This window comes from Python bivittatus, unplaced genomic scaffold (assembly GCF_059951505.1).
Source record: "Python bivittatus isolate LINGU-HERP-01145 unplaced genomic scaffold, Pbiv_v1 ctg000570_np1212, whole genome shotgun sequence".
In the NCBI taxonomy this organism is placed as follows: domain Eukaryota; kingdom Metazoa; phylum Chordata; class Lepidosauria; order Squamata; family Pythonidae; genus Python; species Python bivittatus.
In genome coordinates, this window is record NW_028277097.1 from 2,742,804 (window position 1) to 2,765,892 (window position 23,089).

The following is a 23,089-nucleotide window of genomic DNA, read 5'->3' on the forward strand; positions in this document are numbered from 1 at the left end:
ACAGCCTGTTGAGGCACGCGGATCTTGTCAGCCCCCCTTGCTTTCTACTTGGGTTTTCCAGATAGGTGCGGCTGGAGCAGACAGACACACAGCCCTGGTCAACAGCTGGGAAATAATTAGGGATACACACAAATCACTTCCAACTGAACACTGAGGCACAAGAGGTTCTTTGTAATACACGGAGACCCAGTGAATTTAAAGTAACAGCAAAACTTTACTGGTTGCAAGATACATTTGCTCTTTCTCATACACACACACATGCGCTCATCCACACTTACCCACATCCTTCCCAACTAGGCTGCCAGGCACTAGCTAGAGGGACGGAAGCCGCCAAGTCTGGATCCAAAGGTGACTCAGATGACTCAGACGACTCAGAGTAGGTGGGCTTTGGGACCCCTTTTATCCCCAAAAGTCCTTGCTGGGTTGATTTACAAGTTGATGGGATTGAGGTGAGGGTTTCCATGTGCTCAGGCCCAACTTCCTTTTTCTGGTTCAGGTCCTTTGTTTTTTCCTTAACAACTTGCTTCCTTCTTATCTACCTCCCTGAAGGGATCTCATAGATAAGTTTCCTGGCTTTTGTCCTCTCTGCTTATGTGCCTGCTTCATCTTTAGGTTATGGCAGCTTCAGCCTAGTCTCACACCTTAAATATCATATTATTATCTCTTGCCATTATTTGCAAATAACTCAAAATATAAATGCTAAGCTCTGTAAATAAGTAGCAAAAATTACGATGCGGTATTTGGTGAGTGATGCTAAAAAGATAAAACACAACTGACTTTTGGAGATTAGAGCATTAGAGTATTCAGTAGCATATCCATTCCAAGAGAAATTTGTAGGATAGGTTTAGGCAATCTACCAGATGCAATCATTACTTCTTACTAGTAAGATCTTCAGTGAGTCCCATCATTGCACCAAGTGAGCAAGACTAGCAAAAATTTTCCATTTTTCTTCAATTTTCTTGGGAGGAATTAAGTGGCTGAAAAGTGTAAACCAGTATTCAGTGGTAAAGAGAGCAGCAGCGAGTCCCTAAACAAATATCCATTTCCATGAGCGTTCACTGATTATTAAACTACAGTATTGAGAAAGAATCTCAGGGTCTATGGTTCATGTCTTTAATTAAGCTATGTGATGCAGCTTAACTACACCTGCACTGGAGATGCTAACTTTTTCTTATTGATAATTTCCAGCCTTTGTAATGCTGTGTGCCACTTTTGCCAGGCAGAATGCAGTGTTGTCATCTGACAATACATTCCGTTATAATTTTGAATAATGAGAAGAATCAGTTAAGTTTATTCTTTCTTGCTTACCACTGTTCTTTTTTCCAGATGATAAAATTTTGAACATCATCAAAGAACTGATAAAAACAGAAAACACTCTCTGATATTTCAGAGCTACAGAAATTGGAAGAAAAATATAATTGAAGAATGTGCTTGTGTAAAGGGACACAATACAATCATCATATGGACACTGCTTGAACTTTCCACATACATTCTGTTGTTATTCTGCAAGAAATGAATGCCTTGTAAAACTGACAATAAAAACTTTTGAACAATGGGTATTCAAATTTAAATAATGGCAACAATGGAGATGGTTTCAGTATAAAAATCAGAATTCATTATTTTTCTGTTTCAGCATAAAGCATATCTTGACTATGATTTCAGTTGTAGAATTTGAATCCATGGAATAGATTTCTTTTCTCTTAAAGAAAGTACAGCTGAGGAACCAGAATCTTTCTTTACTTGCCAAAATACATGTATAGGTTACATAATTATTAAGTGAATTGTTATTTGTGTCAAGCAGTGCATTTTAAGAAATTGCTCATTTTCATTTCTTACCCAAATGATAACTTTGAAAAGACATAGTAACAATTTGATAGTGCCAGAAGATACTTACTTTGGCATTTCAAAAAAAAAAAAGGTGTTTCATATATTTGCTTTGAAGTTCCAAACAGTTTTTGGAATGCATGTTCCTTTAGATTGAAATTCTGTGTCTGAATTCAGTATGTATAAAACTGTGGAAGAAATATTAATCTTTTTTTTCTTAAAAAGCAACACACCACCTCAAATATGTATATTTAGAAACTTTTTGTTTATATAAAGAAAATATACAGAAGAAGAAAAGGTATACATACTACCTTTTATATGCATTTTATAAGCCTAAATCTCACAGGAATTTCAGCTTGATTCTTCCACATTCAAAGCATGTTTGCTTTCCTCTACCATATATAATGTGATTCTCTTTTCACTTTAAAATTTGCAAGACCTCTAGTATCAGGCACAACGTTTGAAACTAATACAGGCAAATAAACATCTTACACTCAACTGAGTTTCTAAAAATTATTGTCCAAAATAAAGAACCTAAGTGTTCTTTATTTTGGTAATTACCATTACCGCCATAATTGGTGTATCAAATTTGATAGTATAGAAATATTAAAAATACTGTGAGTCCTATATTAACAATTAACAGGAACTTACGCAGTTATTACAAATCTTGTCAAGTGATGAAAGACTGAAGCTATTTAAGAAATGTAAAATCATAATTAACTTCTATATGAGTGCAATTTTAGTATTAAAACTAAAAATCATTCCTTTTTAGATATGATCCTTAATAAATTGTGACATCAGATTGGGATATTACCTTTTTCTTAGTATTTAAAATTTGATAAAATCAATCAGGGCAAAGTATTTTATTACAAATGTACACACTGTAAGAAAAAGGCTTTAGAAAATGTTTTAATATAATAAAAAAATGGCATGCTTTTTTTTCATCAGCTAAAGCTTTTGCCTCTCTTACTTAGATGAGCTCTTGGTAATCTTAGTCCTGAATTGTCACACAATTGAGTCAGCTCTTAAAATAATAAATGTCAGGAGGCTTGAAATACTACATATTTTTGTAAGCATTTGCAAGTACTAATTGTAGATTTCAGTGTTTCTTCACAACTAGGAATCATCTTTCTGATAAAGACACTACAGTTCTGTTTATATGCCTGAAGAGGATGAAAGTCTTGTAAAGATTTCACACTTGCCTTGCTGTCAGTTTTAAAGAAAGGAACTAATTCCCAAATCTCAAAAAGCCATAAGGTAAATCTGGTATTTCTATTCTATAAGATTGTACACTAGCACAGCAGATCCTGGAATTGCCTGGTAAAGTCACTTCATTATCAGTTTCAGTTGCATTTTTCCTTGCTCTTGTGAAAAAGCTGCTCTTGATCTATAGAAAGGACAGAGAGTAATGACTTGGCATAGGCTTGGAGGAAAAAGAAAATGGAATTGGGGGAATGTCTCAACAGAGTGATATGGCAGGAGGTAACAACCTAATGAGGGAAAAAGTGGTAGATTAGGTATACAGAGGATCAATCAGAATTGTAACCAAGACATTGTGTTTGAAAACAGTGGGAAAAATTAGGGAACACAGTCCCCAGTTTAAGAAGAGTTCTGTTCCCAAAGTCTGTCCTTAAGTCGAATTCGTATGTAAGCCGGAACAGTACAATTGTATAATACTGTATAAGTAGTATTGTGTAATGAACTTGAACCATTGTGTATTTAACTCGAATCACTGTGTATTTAACTTGAATTTTGCTGCAATAGACTCCATTCTTAATTATGGGTCTGTAACCCAGGCATTCTTAACCCGGGGACTACCTGTACAAATGTGTGTTTAGATGAAATCTTTGTAGAGAGTAATCCAATTTACTGATTCACCAGAAGCAACTTGCCAACATAAATTGCTAAAAGAGAAAGATCTCATTTTCCTCTTATATATACTGATGAAAGAAACTGCATGAACCCTTTAAAATTATCTATAATCCTGCAGTACATGTAGCCCTCGTTTAGTGACTGTTCACAGTTACAGCAGTAATGAAAAAGTAACTTTGTGACCGGTCCTCACATTTACAACCTTTGTAGGTTTGTAAAGCAAAGGAAAGCTGAAGTAAGATCAGAAGCACAGTTGTGGTTTCATTTAGTGACCACTTCACTTAACAATTGAGTTGCTGGTCCCAAATTGTGGTCGGTAAACAAGGACTACCTGTACCGTAACTTATAATATGATCCAAGCCTCATCTATGTTCTGCTAAGCAGCACAAAAACCAATGGCTTCATCAAACATACAACTAACATTCACTGTTTTGTTGTAAAACTATGTGAAAGTTCAGACATTTCCTGTACCTGTTACTCAGTCCTGCACATTGGCTTGGTGATATTTTGGCCCATTCATCTTTATAGAACAACTTCAACTTGATATTTTTTGGTTGTATGTATAAACTATTTGTTTGAGGTCATGGCACACACAGCATTTCAGTTGGTTAAATTCAGGGTGTACTCAGCCACTCCAAATTACAAAATTTCTGCAGAGGTGGATTTACTTAGTGGTTTGGGGTCATCACGCTGCATGACCCACATTTATTTAACCTTCAGCTCACAGATGGATTCCCTGATATTTTGTAGAATTTGCCAGAAGAATCCAGGACCCACTGTTGCCTCAGTGACTGCAAGGTATCTAGGATGTAAGGCTGCAAAGCATCCTCAAACCATAATACTTCCATTATTGTGTTTCATGGTTGGGATAAGGTTCATGAATTGCAGTGTAGTGTTGGTTTCTCCAAGCATAACATTTCTCAATACCAAGAAGTTCCACTTTCATCTCATATGACCACAGAATATTAGCTAATAGCCAGCTGGATCATCCTTGTGGTATCTGGCAAACTTGAGACAAGTGACAACATTCCTTCCTCCTTAGTTCTCTCTTGCACACCATTCTTGGTCAATGTTTTCCTTATGAATGTCATGCATACCTTGGAGATCTATAGATGATCTACTATTACCCCAGGGATCTTTGTAACCTTTCAAAGTTTGAATAATAATAGTTTTATATTCCTTTCCAGTCTCATGAGCATTAACAACCTCCTTTCTGAGATTTGTAGAAATTTCTTTTGATTGGGACATGATTCATTTCCACAAATCTATGTTGAGAAGAACAGGTTTCACTGGTAACAACCAATGTGCGTGTTTTTGTTTTAATGGGGGAGAGTGCCTTAAATTGACATCTCACTGACTGGGACTTTACTCCTTTAGAGAGACAGTTACCCTGGACTTCACATACTCTTTCCAACAAAGACAATGAATGTTGACCCAGTGTGTTCATTAAAAAAATGAAGCTCTAATCACATTGTAGGTCACAATAATACAACTAGTATTACTGAGACCTGGCTGGACTTGGAGGGAGTTGTGCCCCTCTCAGAGCTTTGCCCAGTTGGGTTTTGGGTGTGGCATCAGCTGAGAACTCAGGGCAAGGGTGAGAGGGTGGTGATTGTCATTTGAGAGTTTCTGATAGCTTTCAGGGATGCTGCCCCGCAGATGATCAGACCCTATTATGAGACCCTGTTTGTTAGGTTGGGCTCTAGGGATCAATTGTGACTGTTGCTGTTGTGCCAACCTTCCTGCCCAAGCTCCTTGACTCCATAACCATGGTGGGAGTGGAGTTCCCCAGGCTTATGTTCCTGGGGGACTTCAACCTGCCTTCTGTGGGATTGGTAAATGTTTTCCTTATGAATGTCATGCATACTGACATCAGACAACACAAGAGTGACCATAGATCATCTACTATTACCCTGGAGATCTTTGCAAACTTTGAAGGGTTTTGACAAAAGGTTTATATTCCTTTCCAGTCTCATGAGCATTAACAATCCCCTTTCTGAGGTGGCTTGGGAGTTCATGGCCAGTATGACAGCCATGGGCCTATCCCAGGTATCCAGGGCCCAACACGTGACAATGGTAATACCACCTGATCTATTGTTGTTGTTGTTGGAGCAATGGCAGTATGATCTGGACTTGGGGCAGCTGTTAGTGGCTCTCCTGTCATGGTCAGATCACTCCCTTGTTAACTACAGTGAGGGAAAAAATTATTTGATCCCCTGCTGATTTTGTACGTTTGTCCACTGACAAAGAAATGATCAGTCTATAATTGTAATGGTAGATTTATTTTAACAGTGAGAGACAGAATAACAACAAAAAAATCCAGAAAAACGCATTTCAAAAAAGTTATAAATTGATTTGCAGTTTAATGAGTGAAATAAGTATTTGATCCCCTATCAAGCAGCAAGATTTCTGGCTCCCAGGTGTCTTTTACTGTATACAGGTAACGAGTTGAGATTAGGAGCACTCTCTTAAAGGGAGTGCTCCTAATCTCAGCTTGTTACCTGTATAAAAGACACCTGTCCACAGAAGTAATCAATCAGATTCCAAACTCTCCACCATGGCCAAGACCAAAGAGCTGTCCAAGGATGTCAGGGACAAGATTGTAGACCTACACAAGGCTGGAATGGGCTACAAGACTATCGCCAAGCAGCTTGGTGAGAAGGTGACAAGTTGGTGTGATTATTCACAAATGAAAGAAACACAAAATAACTGTCAATCTCCCTCGGTCTGGGGCTCCATGCAAGATCTCACCTCGTGGAGTTTCAATGATCATGAGAATGGTGAGGAATCAGCCCAGAACTACACAGGAGGATATTGTCAATGATCTCAAGGCAGCTGGGACCATAGTCACCAAGAAAACAATTGGTAATACACTACGCCATGAAGGACTGAAATCCTGCAGCGCCCGCAAGGTCCCCCTGCTCAAGAAAGCACATGTACAGGCCCGTCTGAAGTTTGCCAGTGAACATCTGAGTGATTCAGAGGAGAACTGGGTGAAAGTATTGTAGTCAGGTGAGACCAAAATCGAACTCTTTGGCATCAACTCAACTTGCTGTGTTTGGAGGAGGAGGAATGCTGCCTATGACCCCAAGAACACCATCCCCACCATAAAACATGGAGGTGGAAACATTATGCTTTGGGGATGTTTTTCTGCTAAGGGGACAGGACAACTTCACCGCATCAAAGGGACAATGGACGGGACCATGTACCGTCAAATCTTGGGTGAGAACCTCCTTCCCTCAGGCAGGGCATTGAAAATGGGTTGTGGATGGGTATTCCAGCAGGACAATGACCCAAAACACATGGCCAAGGCAACAAAGGAGTGGCTCAAGAAGAAGCACATTAAGGTCCTGGAGTGGCCTAGCCAGTCTCCAGACCTTAATCCCATAGAAAATCTGTGGAGGGAGCTGAAGGTTCGAGCTGCCAAATGTCAGCCTCGAAACCTTAATGACTTGGAGAGGATCTGCAAAGAGGAGTGGGACAAAATCCCTCCTGAGACGTGTGCAAACCTGGTGTCCAACTACAAGAAACGTCTGACCTCTGTGATTGCCAACAAGGGTTTTGCCACCAAGTACTAACTCATGTTTTGCGAAGGGGTCAAATACTTATTTCACTCATTAAACTGCAAATCAATTTATAACTTTTTTGAAATGCATTTTTCTGGATTTTTTTGTTGTTATTCTCTCACTGTTAAAATAAACCTACAATTATAGACTGATCATTTCTTTGTCAATGGGCAAACATACAAAATCAGTAGGGGATCAAATAATTTTTTCCCTCACTGTATAGAGTTCTCTAGAGGGTGATTAACGGATCTGGTTGAATTATATATATGAATATGAATACGAATGTATGTATGTATGTATATGTGTGTATATATACAGTATATATAAGAAATATTTAAGAGAAAAACAATACAGATTTTGAAAAAAGGGTAAAGAAAAGTAATAAGTGAAAAAAGGTGCAAAGAAAGAAAGAGAAAAGAAAAAGAAAGAAAAGAAAAAGTTATAAAGAAGCAGCTTCCGATCTTCTTAACAGCAGTTACAGATACATTTATATTTTACCCTCTTTCTTTAGATTACACTATAATTTTCTTGTTTCTATAATCTACTCTAATCATCAAATCCAAAAATCACAAGTTCATTCTTTTTTCTTTTTTTCAGCAAAAAGTCCATAAGGAGTTTCCAGTAGCTAATAAATGGATTATTATCCTTTCTATAATAGACAAGTCTGTTTTGTCATCTCTGCTAATTCTATCATCTTTACCAGCCATTCCTCCTTGTGGGTATTTCAGAGTCTTTCCATTTTTGTGCATGTAATAGTCTTACAGCAGTTATCATATACAAAAACCATCTTCCATAACTCTTTTCTAATTGTCTATCCATTAGTCCCAGCAAGAAAAGTTCTGGTTTCAACTGAATATTAATCTTTACAATTCTTTGTATCACTGTGTATTTGAACCTAAAATTTTCTGGGTTTTTTTATAAATTCACCAGGCATGATAAAATGACCCTTCATATTTTCCACACTTCCAACACAGATTTGAAGTACCTTTATACTGTACATTCAGATAATTTATCTGGAGTCATGTACCAATGGTACATCATTTTATAAAAATTATCTTTTTAAGTTATAACATAATGTAAATTTCAGTCCTTTCAGCCACATATTTTCCCTTTGTTCCATAAGTATATTATGTCCAAAGTTCTTAGCCCATTTTATCATAGACTTTCACTTGTTCTTCCATTTCAAATTTCAACAAAAATGTATATATTTTAGTAATTATATATTCATCATTTGTACATAGTTCCTTGTGCTGTTCAATTCCAAATGTCCTCTTACCTATCTTAAATCTTTCTCTTAACTGTGCATATAAAAACAATTGAAAGTGAAATCCCTCTATAGTCAACTGATCTCTTGATCATCTTGTATTTTCCATGCTGTTCTAACAGCTCTCAATATTAACCATCTCTCTTTGCCTGCTGTTTCTTTTCTATAAAATGCTTCTTGTGCTAAGACCCAGAAAGGCATTTTTGGGCACAATCTCGGTTTATATCTATTCCATATTCTCAATATAGCACTTCTAATATAGTGATTTTTAAAATCTACGTTAACCTTATTGTAGACTGGATTCGGTTTCAGAGGGACTTTGGGGTTCCTGACAGTTTGCTGCGCAATCTGACCTGGTCGCTACCTGGTATGAGAGTGCAGCAGGGGCTTTGGATCGGATTGTGGCCATGTGGCCTCTCTCCTAACATGGGGGAACTCAAATGAAGAAACACCTAGAGTGCCACTGGAGAGCAATGAAAGATTAATCTGACCGAACACAAGTAGAGCCTCTACTGAGGCCTCTACTAACGCCTATCTTGTGGCAGTAAGAGTGGCGAAACTTCAATATTTCTCCATCCTTATTGCACTCACAGATAGCCACCCAGCTGCCCAGAGTCTTATATGGAGATGGGCAGCTATATAAATTAGATAGATAGATAGATAGATAGATAGATAGATAGATAGATAGATAGATAGATAGATAGATAGATACTGCAATATTATAGTTATTAAGGATTTACAAACTTGCTCACCGCTATCATTTGCATTTCTTAGTATATATTTTAGTTTGAGTCTCTTGCTGAAACTGACAATACCCTGAGTTAGAAATAAAAATCAGTTTAACAATAATGTATGTAGAAGTTGAAACATAACTTGTAAGATGAAAAAATAATTTATTTGTTAGAGAAATGACGTACATGCATGAGAAAAGTAGGGTATTATTTTTTTCTTCTGGAACTATTTCTTATGGTACCTCATTCTCTTAAGTTTCACTATGTTGCAAGAGAGCTGTAGATAGCTTTCCTTAGGAAACCTGAAACATGTTCATCTGCTACCAACCTCATCATGGCACTGCGCTCAAGAAAGAAAACAGGATTATGCTGCTAGGAGAAGACTTACCTCTTCATCAGTAAGGTAACCTGAGGCAGAGATCAGTTTAGTTTTTGTCTTTTAAGTCCCTGACTACATAAACTTCTTGTCAGACGTTTTGGCACCCTAGGGAAAGTCATATTCCGGCACTCTCTATGGTTTGGCTCATTCTTCTGATTTTGTTAGGAACTTCAAAAAGGCACTCTTGTTTCTTACTTTCTTCGAGTTTTCAAGCTTAACACTTAAGTTTTTCAGCCCTGGACAATTTTTTTCATTTCTCAGATATTTTCAGCCTATTTACACAGCAAGCAATTTTAATTACATCAGCATCCATTGTTGTCATATGGCAACAATTCTGCAAAATTATATTTAACCCTCGAGCAGGTACACTGGCTCATGGAGTATGCTGTTACTGCTTTTCAGTTTTTTATTTTGTTTTTTGTTTTTTTGTTTTTAATCCCCCCCCCTAAAATTTGGTGCCCCTAAGCTGGCCCTATTCCGTTTTAGCCTAGAGCCATCCCTGCTGTCCCTGACACTAAGAGGCCTGGTGTACACTACCAAGTTCATGCAACAGCATGAAATGTTTCTATGCATGGAATGAATTGCATTAACATTTTATCCATCTGGATACATTTGGTTATGTCATTTGACTTTAATTTATGATTACAGGTAGTCCTCAGGTTATAGCCCTAATTGGGACCAGAATTTCTGTGGCTAAGCAAAACGGTTGTTAAGCGCAACATCACATGACTTCACACTTCTGCCCTGCGCAAACTGCCTCTGCTTCAACTCCACCCACCCATCTCCCCCCCGTCTCTGCCCTTTTGGCCTCCCTGGAGAGCATGGCCGCAATAAAGAGGCCACTGTATTCTCATCCTCACCTGCTCCCACCCCTGTCCCCAGCTGACCCTAACCCTCCACTGGGCTTGCCAATGCTGGCTGGCCTCAAACCCCCTTGGTACCGGGGCTCTGTTAGTGCTGGGCTCGCCTCCGCCACCCTCTTGCTGCCATCTCCCCACCCCCAGACTCCTGGTGGGCCTGCCGCGTTCCAGCAGTCCCTGAAGATTGCAAAATTTTTATTAATAGCTGTAGCTATTAGAAACCATCTGGTTCGTCCTCAGTACTATCAACTGTTAGCTGATAAATATTTTAGGATTTTGTTGCAATTTCTAAAATTTTCTTTTATTGATATTGTACTGTATGCTGGTCATTTATTGTGTTTGGTCTTGGACCATAAATAAATTTTGATTTGATGATTTGATTAGCAACTGAATTCTAAAAAGGAATTAATTACCTGATGCAAAATAAAGTAAAATGCAGGTTAGAAATAGTAGTCAAGAATAAGCACAAGTAAAATAACTAATAATTAGCAAGCAAAAAACAATGTGTGCATCTAAATAGGCTTGGCTGCAGTTGGAGTGGTTTGGCTAAGCTATTTATTATGAAGACTGATCTAGGACTATCATTAACATGGGGACTGTCAGAAAAGACTTCAGGGAAATGGAGAATTTGGATACTAAGGAATATGGAAGCCTGAAGAAAGAAACTTCACAAGGAAGGCAATGTTTGTCCATAATAGAAATTCACTTCTTGCTGGGAAGCATCATTTTGATTTCAAAGAAAGCCAGGTTACATTTCTATTATTATTGTTGGTCACAGTCAGCCAGATGTTTAAACTGGGTTTGGCATTTTTATCCACCTATTGAGTCCTTCCCAAGGACTTGGGATAGGCAGATGTTGTTTAATAATATTAAAGGTATCATCACATATGTTGGTGGTGGTAAAGTATCAGTGCAGGATGTAAGCTGTTCCAAATAAAGCTGCCTTTTCCAGTTGACTGATGATGATTTTGTCAATGCCAGTGGTCTTCAACTGGTGCTCCAGGGCCTGATGCACCCAAGGCACCTATTACTATTGGTACTATCTTTGCTTTTTTTTGCCACAGTTGCTCCAGTTTTATTTGCAGGTTTTTGTATTTTGTGATTTTCTCCAGTTCTTTCTCTTCTGTTCTGCGGTCTCCATGTATTGCAATGTCCACTATCCAGACTTTTTTGTCTTTCTTATCAACAGTTGTTAAATCTGGGGTGTTATGTGGCAGGTGCTTGTCTGTTTGAATTCCAAAATCCCAGAGCACTTTAGCTTCTTCGTTTTCTATTGCTTTGTCTGTTTTGTGGTCCCACCAGGTCTTGCTTGTAGGCAAATGGTATTTCTTGCAGATATTCCAGTGCACCAATGTTGCTACTTTGTCATGCTGTTGTTTGTAGTCAGTCTGTGCAATCTTCTTGCAGCAGCTGACTAGGTGGTCCACTGTTTCTTCAGCTTCTTTGCAGAGGCGGCATTTGCTGCTTGTGGCTGTCTTCTCAATTCTGGCTTTGTAGGTGTTTGTTCTTAAGGCTTGGTCTTGTACAGCCAGAATTAGCCCCTCTGTCTCTTTCTTCAACTTCCTGCTCTTAGCCATTGCCAGATCTTCTTGTTACCTGCTTTGCCTGCTAGTTGTGTGTGTGTGTGTGTGTACTTGCCATGTCTCTTTTCCATTCTTCATTTGGTCTTTCTTGTAGGCCAGTTTGGTCTCTTTGGTATTCAGTAAGCCTTCATGGTGTACTAGCTTCAGTGCATCTTCTTCACTGTCCTTCAGATATTCTTCCAATGTCCTCTTTTCTTCTACTGTCTGGTGTACTTGCAACATTCCACACCCACCTATGCTCCTTGGCAAGTAGAACCTGTCAACATTGCTGCATGGATGAAGGGCATGATTCATTGTCATTATTTTTCTGGTCTTCCTATGCAGGGCTTCTAGTTCTGCTTGAGTCCAGTCCACTATTCCAGCTGTATATCTAATGACTGGAATTGCCCAGGTGTTAATTACCTTGATGGTATTTTCCTCCACCGAGTTTGAACTTTAAGATCTTCTTCACGCTCATGATGCATTCACTACCAACTTCTTGACTTCAATGTGGTTGATGTTGTCAGCTTGAAGGATGCCCAGGTATTTGTAGTGATCTTCTTCATCCAGACTCTTGATGTTATTTCCTTAGGGCATCTTGATTCCCTTCAGTTTTCACTATCTTTCCCCTGTTGATGGTAAGGGGGGCACATCTGTCCAGTCCAAACTCCATTGCAGTATCTTGGCTGTATATTCGGACAGAGTTGAGTAGCGATTCTATTTCAGATGGTGTTTTACCATACAGCTTCAGATTGTCCATGTCAAGGAGGTGGGATAGCCTGGCAGATGTTTTTGATGTTTGATAACCATGGGCTGACTTGTTCAATATTGTTGACACGAGGAATCAATGCAATGACAAACAGAAGTGGTGACAGTCTCCTTGAAAGATTCCTCTCTTGATATTAACCTCTCCCAGTCTATCACCACTGACTAGCAACTGTGTCTTCCACTGTGCCACTGATCTTTGCACAAAGCTTCTGATGTTTTATTGACTCCTGTTATTTCTAGGCACTTGATTATCCAATCATGTGGCAGGGAGTCGAATGCCTTCTTGTAATCAATCCAAGCTACATTCAAGTTGGATGATGATGATGATGATGATGATTACTATTTAAATGGGCATGCCACCAAGTCCATTAGATTCATGGTGGCTTAACACAACATAAAAACACAATAAAATATCAACAGAAAAATAACAATATGCAAGACAGTTTATAAATCAAAGAAAATAGCAATTACAACATACTACATAACACAGAAGACACAATACAACCGCCCCCCCCAAAACCTAATGCATCTAGTTCCATATGGTACACAGTCATTCCTCAAAAGCTGTCAAGAAGAGTACGGTCTTCACCATCTTTTGAAAGGCCATCACCAAGGGGGACAACTTACCATCCAGAAGGAGGTTGTTCCAGAGCATGTGCACTATAGTTAAAAATCAGCGTTTTCTGGTTTTAGCCTGCCTCATCTCATAAAATTAGGGTACCACAAGCAACTTCTCCCAAGATAATCTCATTTGCAACATAGACAGGGAAAGCTTGAGTTATATAAGCTTGATTTTTGCAGCAAAAACATTACCCTACACAAACACTTGGGAAAAGCTGAAATGTTTTGACACTGAACTTACCTGGGCAAGTTTGAACTAATAACTGTGTTTTACCTATTGAATGTGAAAAGGAAATAAAATAGCTATGAGCAATCAGGAACAAATCTAGGGGCCAGGATCTGCCCAGTTTCCATTGGCTGCTTAAACCAGCTGTAGATATAACTTTCCCATCCAGTGCTGGGTACTGCTTTCTACATCAATTTCATTTGGTTGCAAGAGACCAGATGTCTGACTTGCACAGAGTAAAACTGTCAGCCTGATATTTTTCCAGAAGTGGGGATTGATACAGGATCTCCCAGGAGATTAATTGTCCTGTGTCAAAAATACAAAGAAAAGGGAACCCAAAACAATTAAGTGGTTACTACATCTTTCTTATAAGAACTTTTGAGTCCTTTCCCTTAGGAAAACTGTACATAAGGAGAAGATACATGGCAGAAGTATAATAAGCAGGAAATGAAAAGGGAGAATCTTTTAACTGCATATTACTAGAATGCAGATTCAATTATCCTACAAAGGTCAGTGATGAGAGATTCAAGATAGATGAAAGGTACTTCTTCATGCATCTATAAAGCACATTGTGGAACTGAGGTTCATACTAACAGCCCACCATTTATATGGCTTTAAAGAGAATTTGAACCAATGATAGAATCATAGAAAATAAGGGTTGAAGGGAGTTTGGAAATCATCTAATGCAAGAATCCAGGAACTGATGGAGGATAAGGCTAGCCTTATAGCTATGTTACCTCCCACACTGAGGATGGATGTGTCTTTCTCAATATCAGCTGCTAGAGAGGATACTGTTGTGCTGGTGCTCTGTTGCTGGCTTCCCTGAGGCCTCTGGTGATTGGTCACTGTGGAGAGGGGTAGCTGTACTAGTTGGACTCATGGTCTGAAGTAGCTCCACTCTTATGTTCTTAACAAGAATATTTGTGATTTCAAAACATACTTTGTTTCAGGAAGTTGCCAGTATGTGTTGTAGCAGGCGTTGTTTTACAAAAAGATATTTTTCTGACTGCCATCTGTGGTTCCTTAAGTTCCTTGTGTTTTAAAATAACTTAGCAGCTATTCTGATTTTGTTCTTTTAGCCAACCACAAGACATTTTATTGATCTAACCATTTCATATTTAATATACTGCTTAGCTGCTTTTCAAGACACAAACTTCCAATAATAAATCCATTCTCCCCAAACTGGTGCCCTTCAGATGTTGACTTCAGGCCTTCTTATTCTATTCCACACAGCCAGAGGATCCAGGCTGATGTTGGAAGCCAGAGACAAGATCAAAAGGATTGTCCTGGTTTCACTCATTCTGCTAAACGATGTGTTTTTCGGTTTGGTTTAATAATGTGTGAATCCAAGCTTTAATTTTAGTTTTGCAGTTTCGTATTCCGCATGCATCATTCTAGTGATTGTGGTTTGTTCAAGGAAGCAGGGTGGAAAAGGCCTTGGCTTAGCGTAAAGGGTGAATCCAGTCAGCACGTCCACCTTACAATAATCCACACAAGGGTCTGGGTGTATGTATGTAGGTAGTCGTGAATTATGGGTTTAACAGTCCTTCTGGATAAGCCATCCACCAGCGCCAGGCCCGACTCTCCAACTTGGCAGTTGGACTCGGCAACAGAGGAAAATGGCGCCCTTCTTTGCTGCCGCCCGGCTCTCGTGCTTGCGCCGGAGGGGGCGCTTCCGCACGGCCCGCTTCAAGGAAAGCAGGGCCCTTTGAATCAGGCCAGCCCTAACAGGCGATAGCGTCTAAAGCAGAAGGGGGCCTTCAAAAAAAAATTTTTCAAAGTTTTTATGAGACTGGAGGGCTCGTTTTTAGGCCCTTCGACCGTCTCGACAGCAAATAAAATGGCAGGCGCCTCCTCAGAAGGACGGGCTCGCGGGGAAGAGCCCCTCGAGTCTCCCAGGGCGTGAGGTGGGGAGCCTCCAGCCGCGCGCCGGGGCCAAGGGAGCTGCTGCTGCCGCCTCGCAGAAACCTCAGGGCGCCCTGCGAGAGCGGTTCTTTAGCCGGGAAAGCCGGCGAGGCGACCGGAGAATGTGTCCCCGGCGGGCGGGCGGGCGGGCGCAGGGGCGGGGCAGCGCTGCCGAACATATAGCCGACCCCGCGCCTCTCGCTTCAGCGCTGCCCGAGAGGCGGCCAGGAGCGCGGGAGCCGCAGGATGGTGATCACCCGGCTTAGCCAGGAGCGCGTCGCGGCGGCGGCTCCCGACGGGCTGCCAAAGTCTCCGCTCAAGCGGCGGCGGAACGAGGACGTGACCCCCGAGGAGCGGCCTGAGCCTCCGGGCGGTGCCGCCGCGGCCGGCCGCCAGCTCCGCGCGCCCGTCAAGAAAAGTAAGCCGCCCCCGGTGGGTCGGCTTCGCAGCCGCGGCGAGCCCATGCGCCCTCTGGAGCGGCAGATCTTCCGCGACTACGGGCAGAGCTGGTACCGCTTCCGAAAGGAGCTGGAGGGCAAGTTCCACCCGCTCGACCCTCTGGCGCAGCAGCCACAAGTAAGGAGAGGAGGGCGGTCAGGTAGGGCCGGAGAAGGAGAAATCAGATCGCTGCCAGCATGGCCCGTCCTTCGGACCCAGACGGAGGTCCCGGTTCTTCTTTTTAATGTGGCCAGCGATACGCACGGGCAGTTTTCTCCCCGGGCCAAAGTGAACCTCCGCTCCCTTCGTCTTCGTGTTACCCCTTTCCGCTCCTTCCCGAAAGGGCTTTTCCAACGTTAGGTTTATTCCGTGTGGAGGTTTCGCGGAATCACCTGCCCTGGGTTGAGTAGGAGCCCGAAGTCGCATGCACGCTCCCCTGCGCTGGGGGACTCAAAGTCACCCACTGAACAAAGTCAGAAGATGCAGCCTCCCCCCCTCCCCCCGCTTTACCACTTTTGATACCTTTCTGGGCAGGAAAAGGCTGGGTTTTGTTCTGGTTGCTCCATCTCCTCCTCCTCCTTTTTCATCCACAGAATGCACTTTTGTTTAGGGAGAAGCCTTGATCTCCACCAAAATAGGAATCCAAACATAGACTGGGTTTTCGTGTGCTTTGCTGCACACAGTCATTCAAAAAAGAGCTGCTTCTGGGATATTTGGAAATTTGGATTAGAGGCTGAGTTCATAGAGCTAACCAAATGTTATATCCTTTATGAATTGCTTCCATTTTTATACATGTGCTGCTGTGTCATTATATTCTTGGAATTTTGACCACTGTTTTGCATTTATGTTATAGCCTGAACATAGTTGCCTGGTATGCTCTAGTATGCTCTAATGATCTTGTTTTACAACTGGCACATTGCTTTGCCATAAACATGCACATCAGATGTTAGTAAAACTACATGTCTGCTGCTTTTTGTTTCCTAAATTCCCAGACACTTCCTGGTGATTAATCCCAATGAAATTAGTCGATGGAGACTATTGTTGAACAGTAGGGAATGACTGACTTGTGGTTTCATGACCCCAAAGCACTTTAAATATTTTTTCCATACAATGTGCCATTCTTTGTTGGGTTTTCTTTATACCTTTCATACATAGCTTTTTCAGTGAGGATGGAAAAGAGAATGCATGATCTTTTTTCACTAAAAAAAATATTTAAATAAAGCAGTAAATATGTGTTTTGTTGTATCTATATGTCTTGGTTGTTTTTCAGTGGGGGGGGATTGAGCATGGGAGGGGCTCACCAGTCATATAAAATAGAAGTAAAATCTAACCTGCAGCCAGCTATTTCTTTCGATAATATAGTTCCTTTGCATTCCTGCCACTTGGGGACCATACAAATCCTTGTTTGCAGGAAGCAAATGCATTAATTATTTCAATTATTCATATTTATTCACATAGAAAGCAATTTAAATCATGAAATCAGAAGTCAGCAGTAAATATCCCTTGTCTTTGAAATAATTCCATACTAATATTTCAATTCATTGTATTCTATGATGTAATCAATGGCTGCTTGTAGATTTCAATGATACCTCTTTTGCATCCTAATTCCTTCTTTTCTTGGCTTCCCAGATAACTACAGAAGCCCGTTGCAAACTGATCAGCTGGCTAATCCCAGTGCATAAACATTTTGGCTTTTCTTTCGAATCCTTATGCCTGACAGTAAACACTCTAGACCGTTTTCTCACAACTACCCCAGTGGCTGCTGACTGCTTTCAACTCCTAGGGGTCACCTCACTCTTCATCTCTTGCAAACAGGTACTAGGCTCTAGAGAACCTCTTTTTTTAGTTACCACAATTGGTATTTGCTGCTGGAAAGAAAGAGCACATGAGCAAGACAAACTTTATTTAAGTTGTAATAGGAGAAATGTCTGAAGTATGTGATTGGAAGCTCAAAAATGCTAGTGAAATCTGAATACAATAGATCACTAGATTTTCCTTTGTACATCTAATATTGAAATTCTGTTCACAAAAAGCAATTTTATGTTAGACTATATCATATGTTGTCTCCTCTATTCCCTCTTGAAACATCAGTCACTTTGTTCAGAGTTTCCTAATACATTAAAAACAACAACGACAAAAGTTGTTCTGCTAGCCTCAGCCTACTGTTAAGAGCATAATACCTCCATCATCCTTGTTACAGGATATCATACTTCAGAGGATAGACATACTGGCTTTGGAGTCTACCATGAATTATGAAAGTTCATTACAGAAGTTTCTGTCTTTTCTTTGGCCTTGCAGCCATATGCAGTCCATTCTCCAGAAACCTCTCTGGAAAGTCAGGAGATCTTTTCTGAACAAATAAGATTGAGCATAGAGAGCTTGAAAGAGGGAAATAATCAATTAGATTCTCCCAGAAGACTTTTGAGAGGTCACAGATGGCTAAAGGAATAAAGAAGAGACCAGGAGTTTTCCTACCATGAACATTATTATGATAACATCTTAGCATCCAAACCACCTTGTTTATAATTTCCCAGTCAGATCTCCCTCTCTGTGAAGAAGATGTGTGCTGCAGTTCCAGAAATCAATTCCTTAAAAAAGACCATTACAGCCAAGATTAAGCCATTTAGATCTACATTAATCTGAACAAGTTAATTATGTCTTTTAATTTTTCAGCTAATGAAATTAATTTTAAAAAAGAGTATCTGATGTTAATGACATTAAAAGTGACAAGAAGTCAATAAACTCTCTCTATACTAAGAGCTTTAACATTGGAAATACAACACCCAATACTGCATCGCAACAGTATTGGACGCATTCCTAGATGTTATCTTGTGCCTGAGTTCCTGTGTATTGCTTTCTGTGCTTGTCTGCTTTTCAGGTAGAAGTGCACCCACCAAAGGTGAAACAGCTCCTGGCCCTTTGCTGTGACACTTTCTCTCGCCAGCAGCTCTGCAACCTGGAGTGCATCATTCTCAACAAGCTTCACTTCAATCTCTCAGCTCCTACCATCAGTTTCTTTCTTGAACACTTCACCCATGTGCGGATGGAGGCTTGCGAAGCTGATGCTTGGGAAGCCAACAATGCCAAAGCTCTAGCAAAAGGTGTGGCTGAACTTAGCTTAGCCGACTATGCCTTTAACAAATATATGCCTTCCTTGTTGGCCGTCTGTTGTTTGGGTCTGGCTGATCAGATGTTGCAGCACCAGAAGCCGCTGGACTTGCACTTAAGTGACTATCCAGAGGGAGTTTTGCAAGATTGCCTGGACAAGCTACATTTACTGGTCTCTTTAAATGAGGACTCTTTGCCTTTGGTACTACCTCCTGAGATTTCAGATCAGTGTCTGCACTTAGAAAAATAAGTTAACCAAACAAAAACTATTTAAAATTTGTGACCATGCATTTGGAAGTTTATGTTTTCTGTTTTGTTCCAGTTCCTAAATAGAAGGATCAGTGATAGTTGCAATACCTCTGAAATAACAGTATTCACTTTCTATTTTTACTCACTAATCTCTTTTGACAAGTTTTACACTGTATTTATATTTATTAGTAGAAGCTGTGATGTTGATTTAGAATAAAATCAATTAAAGAACAGCTTCTTTAATATTTTACAGATAATTTCAGATTCTATTTTGCACAATAGACTTATATTGCACTGACATCATTTTAAGTAATACCTTAGAGTTGTAAACAATGTATATTATGCCTGGTACTTTATTTATTGAAATGATAGTTCAGTTTGAAGCCATAGGAAGGAGAACCAAATTGTAAAAAGGTTTATCTAATAAAGCTTCTATTATTAATTGTGATTTGTTATATCGTTTTCTGTTTACTATATATATGGTAAGTCCTCCTTAATCAGTAATGTTTGAAATTGCAGCTTAGGATCCAACTATAACTTATGGAAAGAGAGCCATCTCTTGGAAAGAAAATGCTGTAAAACATCAGAAAGTGTTCTCAAGCAGAGAAATAGCCAATTGAAGAGCATGCTGGCTACTCCCTATTCGCTTATTTTTTATCTCTGATTTTGAGCAAACTGAGATTTCTTCCCCTCCCCCCCCCCATCTTCCTAGAGTTCTCATGAATCAGATAGCAAGTGATTTCTGTGCTTTGGAGAATCACTGCCAAGGGTACCCTAATGTTTTGGGTCCGTGGACACATTTGGAATTTTGAGACTATATGATATGCAATCTTACAGAATGACTGCCAGCAGTGGATAGGCTACCTTTTCACAAAGTTCTGCTCTTGATGAGAAAGCAAAGGCTGCTCTTTACTGTGTCCCAACTCACCTCTTGTTTATAGCATGTGAACACATGACCAAGTAAAGCTCTTGGATTGCAGACACTTATTCGTATTTTCTAAGGATACTTATCTGACATTGCAGAGTTCCTTTATGAGTCCCCCTTATTTATGAATTATGAGTTATTTATGAGTCAGGTGGAACTAGGATATTGGCAGGCACCAAAAGAGGCTTCCTCACCTTGTTTGACGCCCAGGGTCATCATGAAAGAGAGAGTGTATTGGGTTTGGTAGGTCTATGATTTCTGCCTATAGTTCAGCCTTATCCAATCTCAATGCCCTCTAGGAGTGTTGGACTAAGGTAAAGTCTCCTTAAGTTGACCGTGACTCCTTAAATTTAATGGACATATAATAGTGAAATGATTTGCCATTGTTTTGAGGGATGTTTTCTCAACTTCCCAGTTTAGCTTACACCCTTAGAATTCCACAAGGGCTTCCTATGCAAGTACTTATCAGGCCTGATCCAACTTAGCATCAGAGCCCAGGCAAGGTCATTCAGTTGCTGCCGACTGCTAGAAAATCCTAGAATTTCCAACCAGTTAACTTTGGGTTAACTGAGTGGAAATTGAAAGAACTGACATGTGACTCATCTAATATATAACCCACACTAAGTTTAGAAATGCTGCTATAGAGCTATGTTCCCAAGCATTCTATGATTTTGTTGTACTAAGATATATGCTTGGGGTTTGGACCTAGCCTCGAGTTGACCAAAATATATAAAAAAGGTGAGATAAAAATATAATAATAACAATAACAGCAACAACAACAATAGTAGTAATAATAATAATGCCTGGAGAGGGGAAAGAGGGAACAGCATCCTTTATAATTTCATTTGTCTGTACAGCACAGAGAGGTGAAGCTTTAAATGTGGTTTGCTGGTAAGCAGGAGAACACTTGCCTTCCTCTGTGCCAGTCCCAATAGGACCAAAGCTAAAACAGGTTCTCCTTGTGTCTCATGTAATATGAAGCTACAAGAGAATGTATATTTGGTCAGGATCTCACTCCCACTCCTTAGACTCCAGAAAATCAGACCTGGAGAAGGTGTCAAATTAAGGTGGTGTCAAACTCCTTTGTCAGAATCCTGCATTTTGGCTCACTCATTCACACCAGAGTTCAGCCACAAGCAGCCTATTTGTTTTAAATGTCATTATCACAAAAGATGTCCACTTTCAACAAAAAGATAGAAGCCATCTGTTATTTGGTGTGGTTTTTCTTTTGAACAGATGCATGAAATTCAGTTCTTTCTGTGTCTTCATTCACCGCTCCCTCCTTTTGTGATACTCTTTCTGGTGTACGCTGACATGCCCCAATGATTTCTTTGCTCTTCTTTTCACCACAGTATACAATGCTTTGGAAAAATATGAGTGACAGTAATAGAGAACATGTAAAAGAAAGCATCGCATTACTTTCCATTAAGATTGCTGGTGTTTAAAATCACACTGCATTTTGTTCTGTCCCTTTTAAGTTCAACTATATGGTGTTAACCTGTTGCTAGTAACCAATTAAGTTAAATTCATCTTCCTTTTTCAGGATAGTCCATAAAACAGTTTATAAATGTGCAGTCCTGCCTGTTGTCCTATGCCAAAGCATTATAGTAAAAATGAAACAATAAAACAATACTTTTAAGACAATATAAAGCATCAAGTAAAACACAGAGGGGGAATGAAAAAAAAATTCAGTATTCATACTGGGAAGGTCTGGGGGAAGGGATGAGTTTTCAACAAGCAAACTTGGGGGGGGGGGGGCATTCATTAGCACAGGGACCACCACAGAGAAAGCTTGCTGGCAGGCAACTCTCAGAGGACATGGTATGGTAAGGTAATAGGATCTCTGCTGTTAACCAGGTCTATAATACGGAAGGCCATCTGACAGGTATCCTGATACAAGCTGGTTTAGGCCTCATATAACCAAACCTGGCTTGATAATTAAATTACAGCCACTGCTGTTGTTCATCAGTGATGTACCATATGACCAGGTGCTCCATTCAGCAATCTGGCCATCAGACCAGCTACAGCTTCCAGACCAAGCACAAGGTAGCCCCAGAAAGAGCACCTTACAATAATCCAGACATGAGCTGACTGGTGTATTTACAACTGTGGCTATACTGTCCCTATGCAGGAGAGGACACAGCTAGTATATCAACTGAAGCTGGCAATAGACACTCTTGATAAAGATGACTTAGAAGCACCTCCTAGAATTCCATTCCTGTTGTTTGTGAGGGAGTGAAACCTCATTCAGATGAGGTAAATTCTGTCACATTTTGGAAGAATTCTCAGAGATATTTGGCTTTTCAATGGGAGGACACAAAATCAGAGCTATTCCATAATTATTTAAAAATAACGAGCAACAGGAGTGGAGGCCACACTATGTTGAATTCTGTCTCAAAGGAAGTTTAGGTCGTGCAATTTATTATGTTAAATTTATTACATTTAGTTACAAAAAGGATGTTGAGTGGGTAACAATCTTATTTTAAGGGCATAACCCCATTCATCTATACTGTAACTGTTCTGGGTAATCTGAGATTAGTGATAAGGACAGAATACACATATACAGAGAGACTGCTTTATCCAAGGCCAGTAGCCATGTGTGCAAATATAAAATAAGCTCTGGGTGTCACACACCAAGAAAAGAAAGGGTTTAAAACAACAAAACAATAACAAGCAATTATAAATACTGTGAACATAAAATCAGATATATGCATTCATTCTATCTTCTGTTTATTGCATAGTTGTACAATTTCTTCCTGCCCCCCCACCCAAATTTAAGAACCAACATTTG

At 40.0% G+C, this 23,089-nt stretch overlaps 2 protein-coding genes across 2 annotated transcripts in view; both read left to right on the forward strand.

Annotated features, from left to right (window-relative positions):
• DHX29 (DExH-box helicase 29) overlaps window positions 1–6,108 on the forward strand; it is a 38,096-nt gene extending 31,988 nt beyond the window's left edge. The window contains exon 27 of the mRNA XM_088152694.1: window positions 1,327–6,108. Within this exon, the coding sequence (XP_088008820.1) occupies window positions 1,327–1,382 (56 nt within the window). The 3' untranslated portion in view covers window positions 1,383–6,108. The remainder of the gene's footprint in view (window positions 1–1,326) is intronic.
• A 9,716-nt stretch (window positions 6,109–15,824) lies between these two features.
• CCNO (cyclin O) lies at window positions 15,825–19,500 on the forward strand. Its single transcript, XM_007421350.2, has 3 exons — window positions 15,825–16,154; window positions 17,646–17,831; window positions 18,895–19,500. The coding sequence occupies exons 1-3, from the start codon at window positions 15,825–15,827 to the stop codon at window positions 19,372–19,374; spliced, it is 996 nt and encodes a 331-aa protein (XP_007421412.2). The 3' UTR covers window positions 19,375–19,500.
• The last annotated feature ends 3,589 nt before the right edge of the window (window positions 19,501–23,089 follow it).

Coding starts and splice junctions, on each gene's coding strand:
- CCNO (XM_007421350.2), top strand. CDS start 15,825: ATGGTGATCACCCGGCTTAGCCAGGAGCGCGTCGCGGCGGCGGCTCCC. Junction 16,155..17,645: donor CTCTGGCGCAGCAGCCACAA/GTAAGGAGAGGA, acceptor TTGGCTTCCCAG/ATAACTACAGAAGCCCGTTG. Junction 17,832..18,894: donor TCTTCATCTCTTGCAAACAG/GTACTAGGCTCT, acceptor TCTGCTTTTCAG/GTAGAAGTGCACCCACCAAA.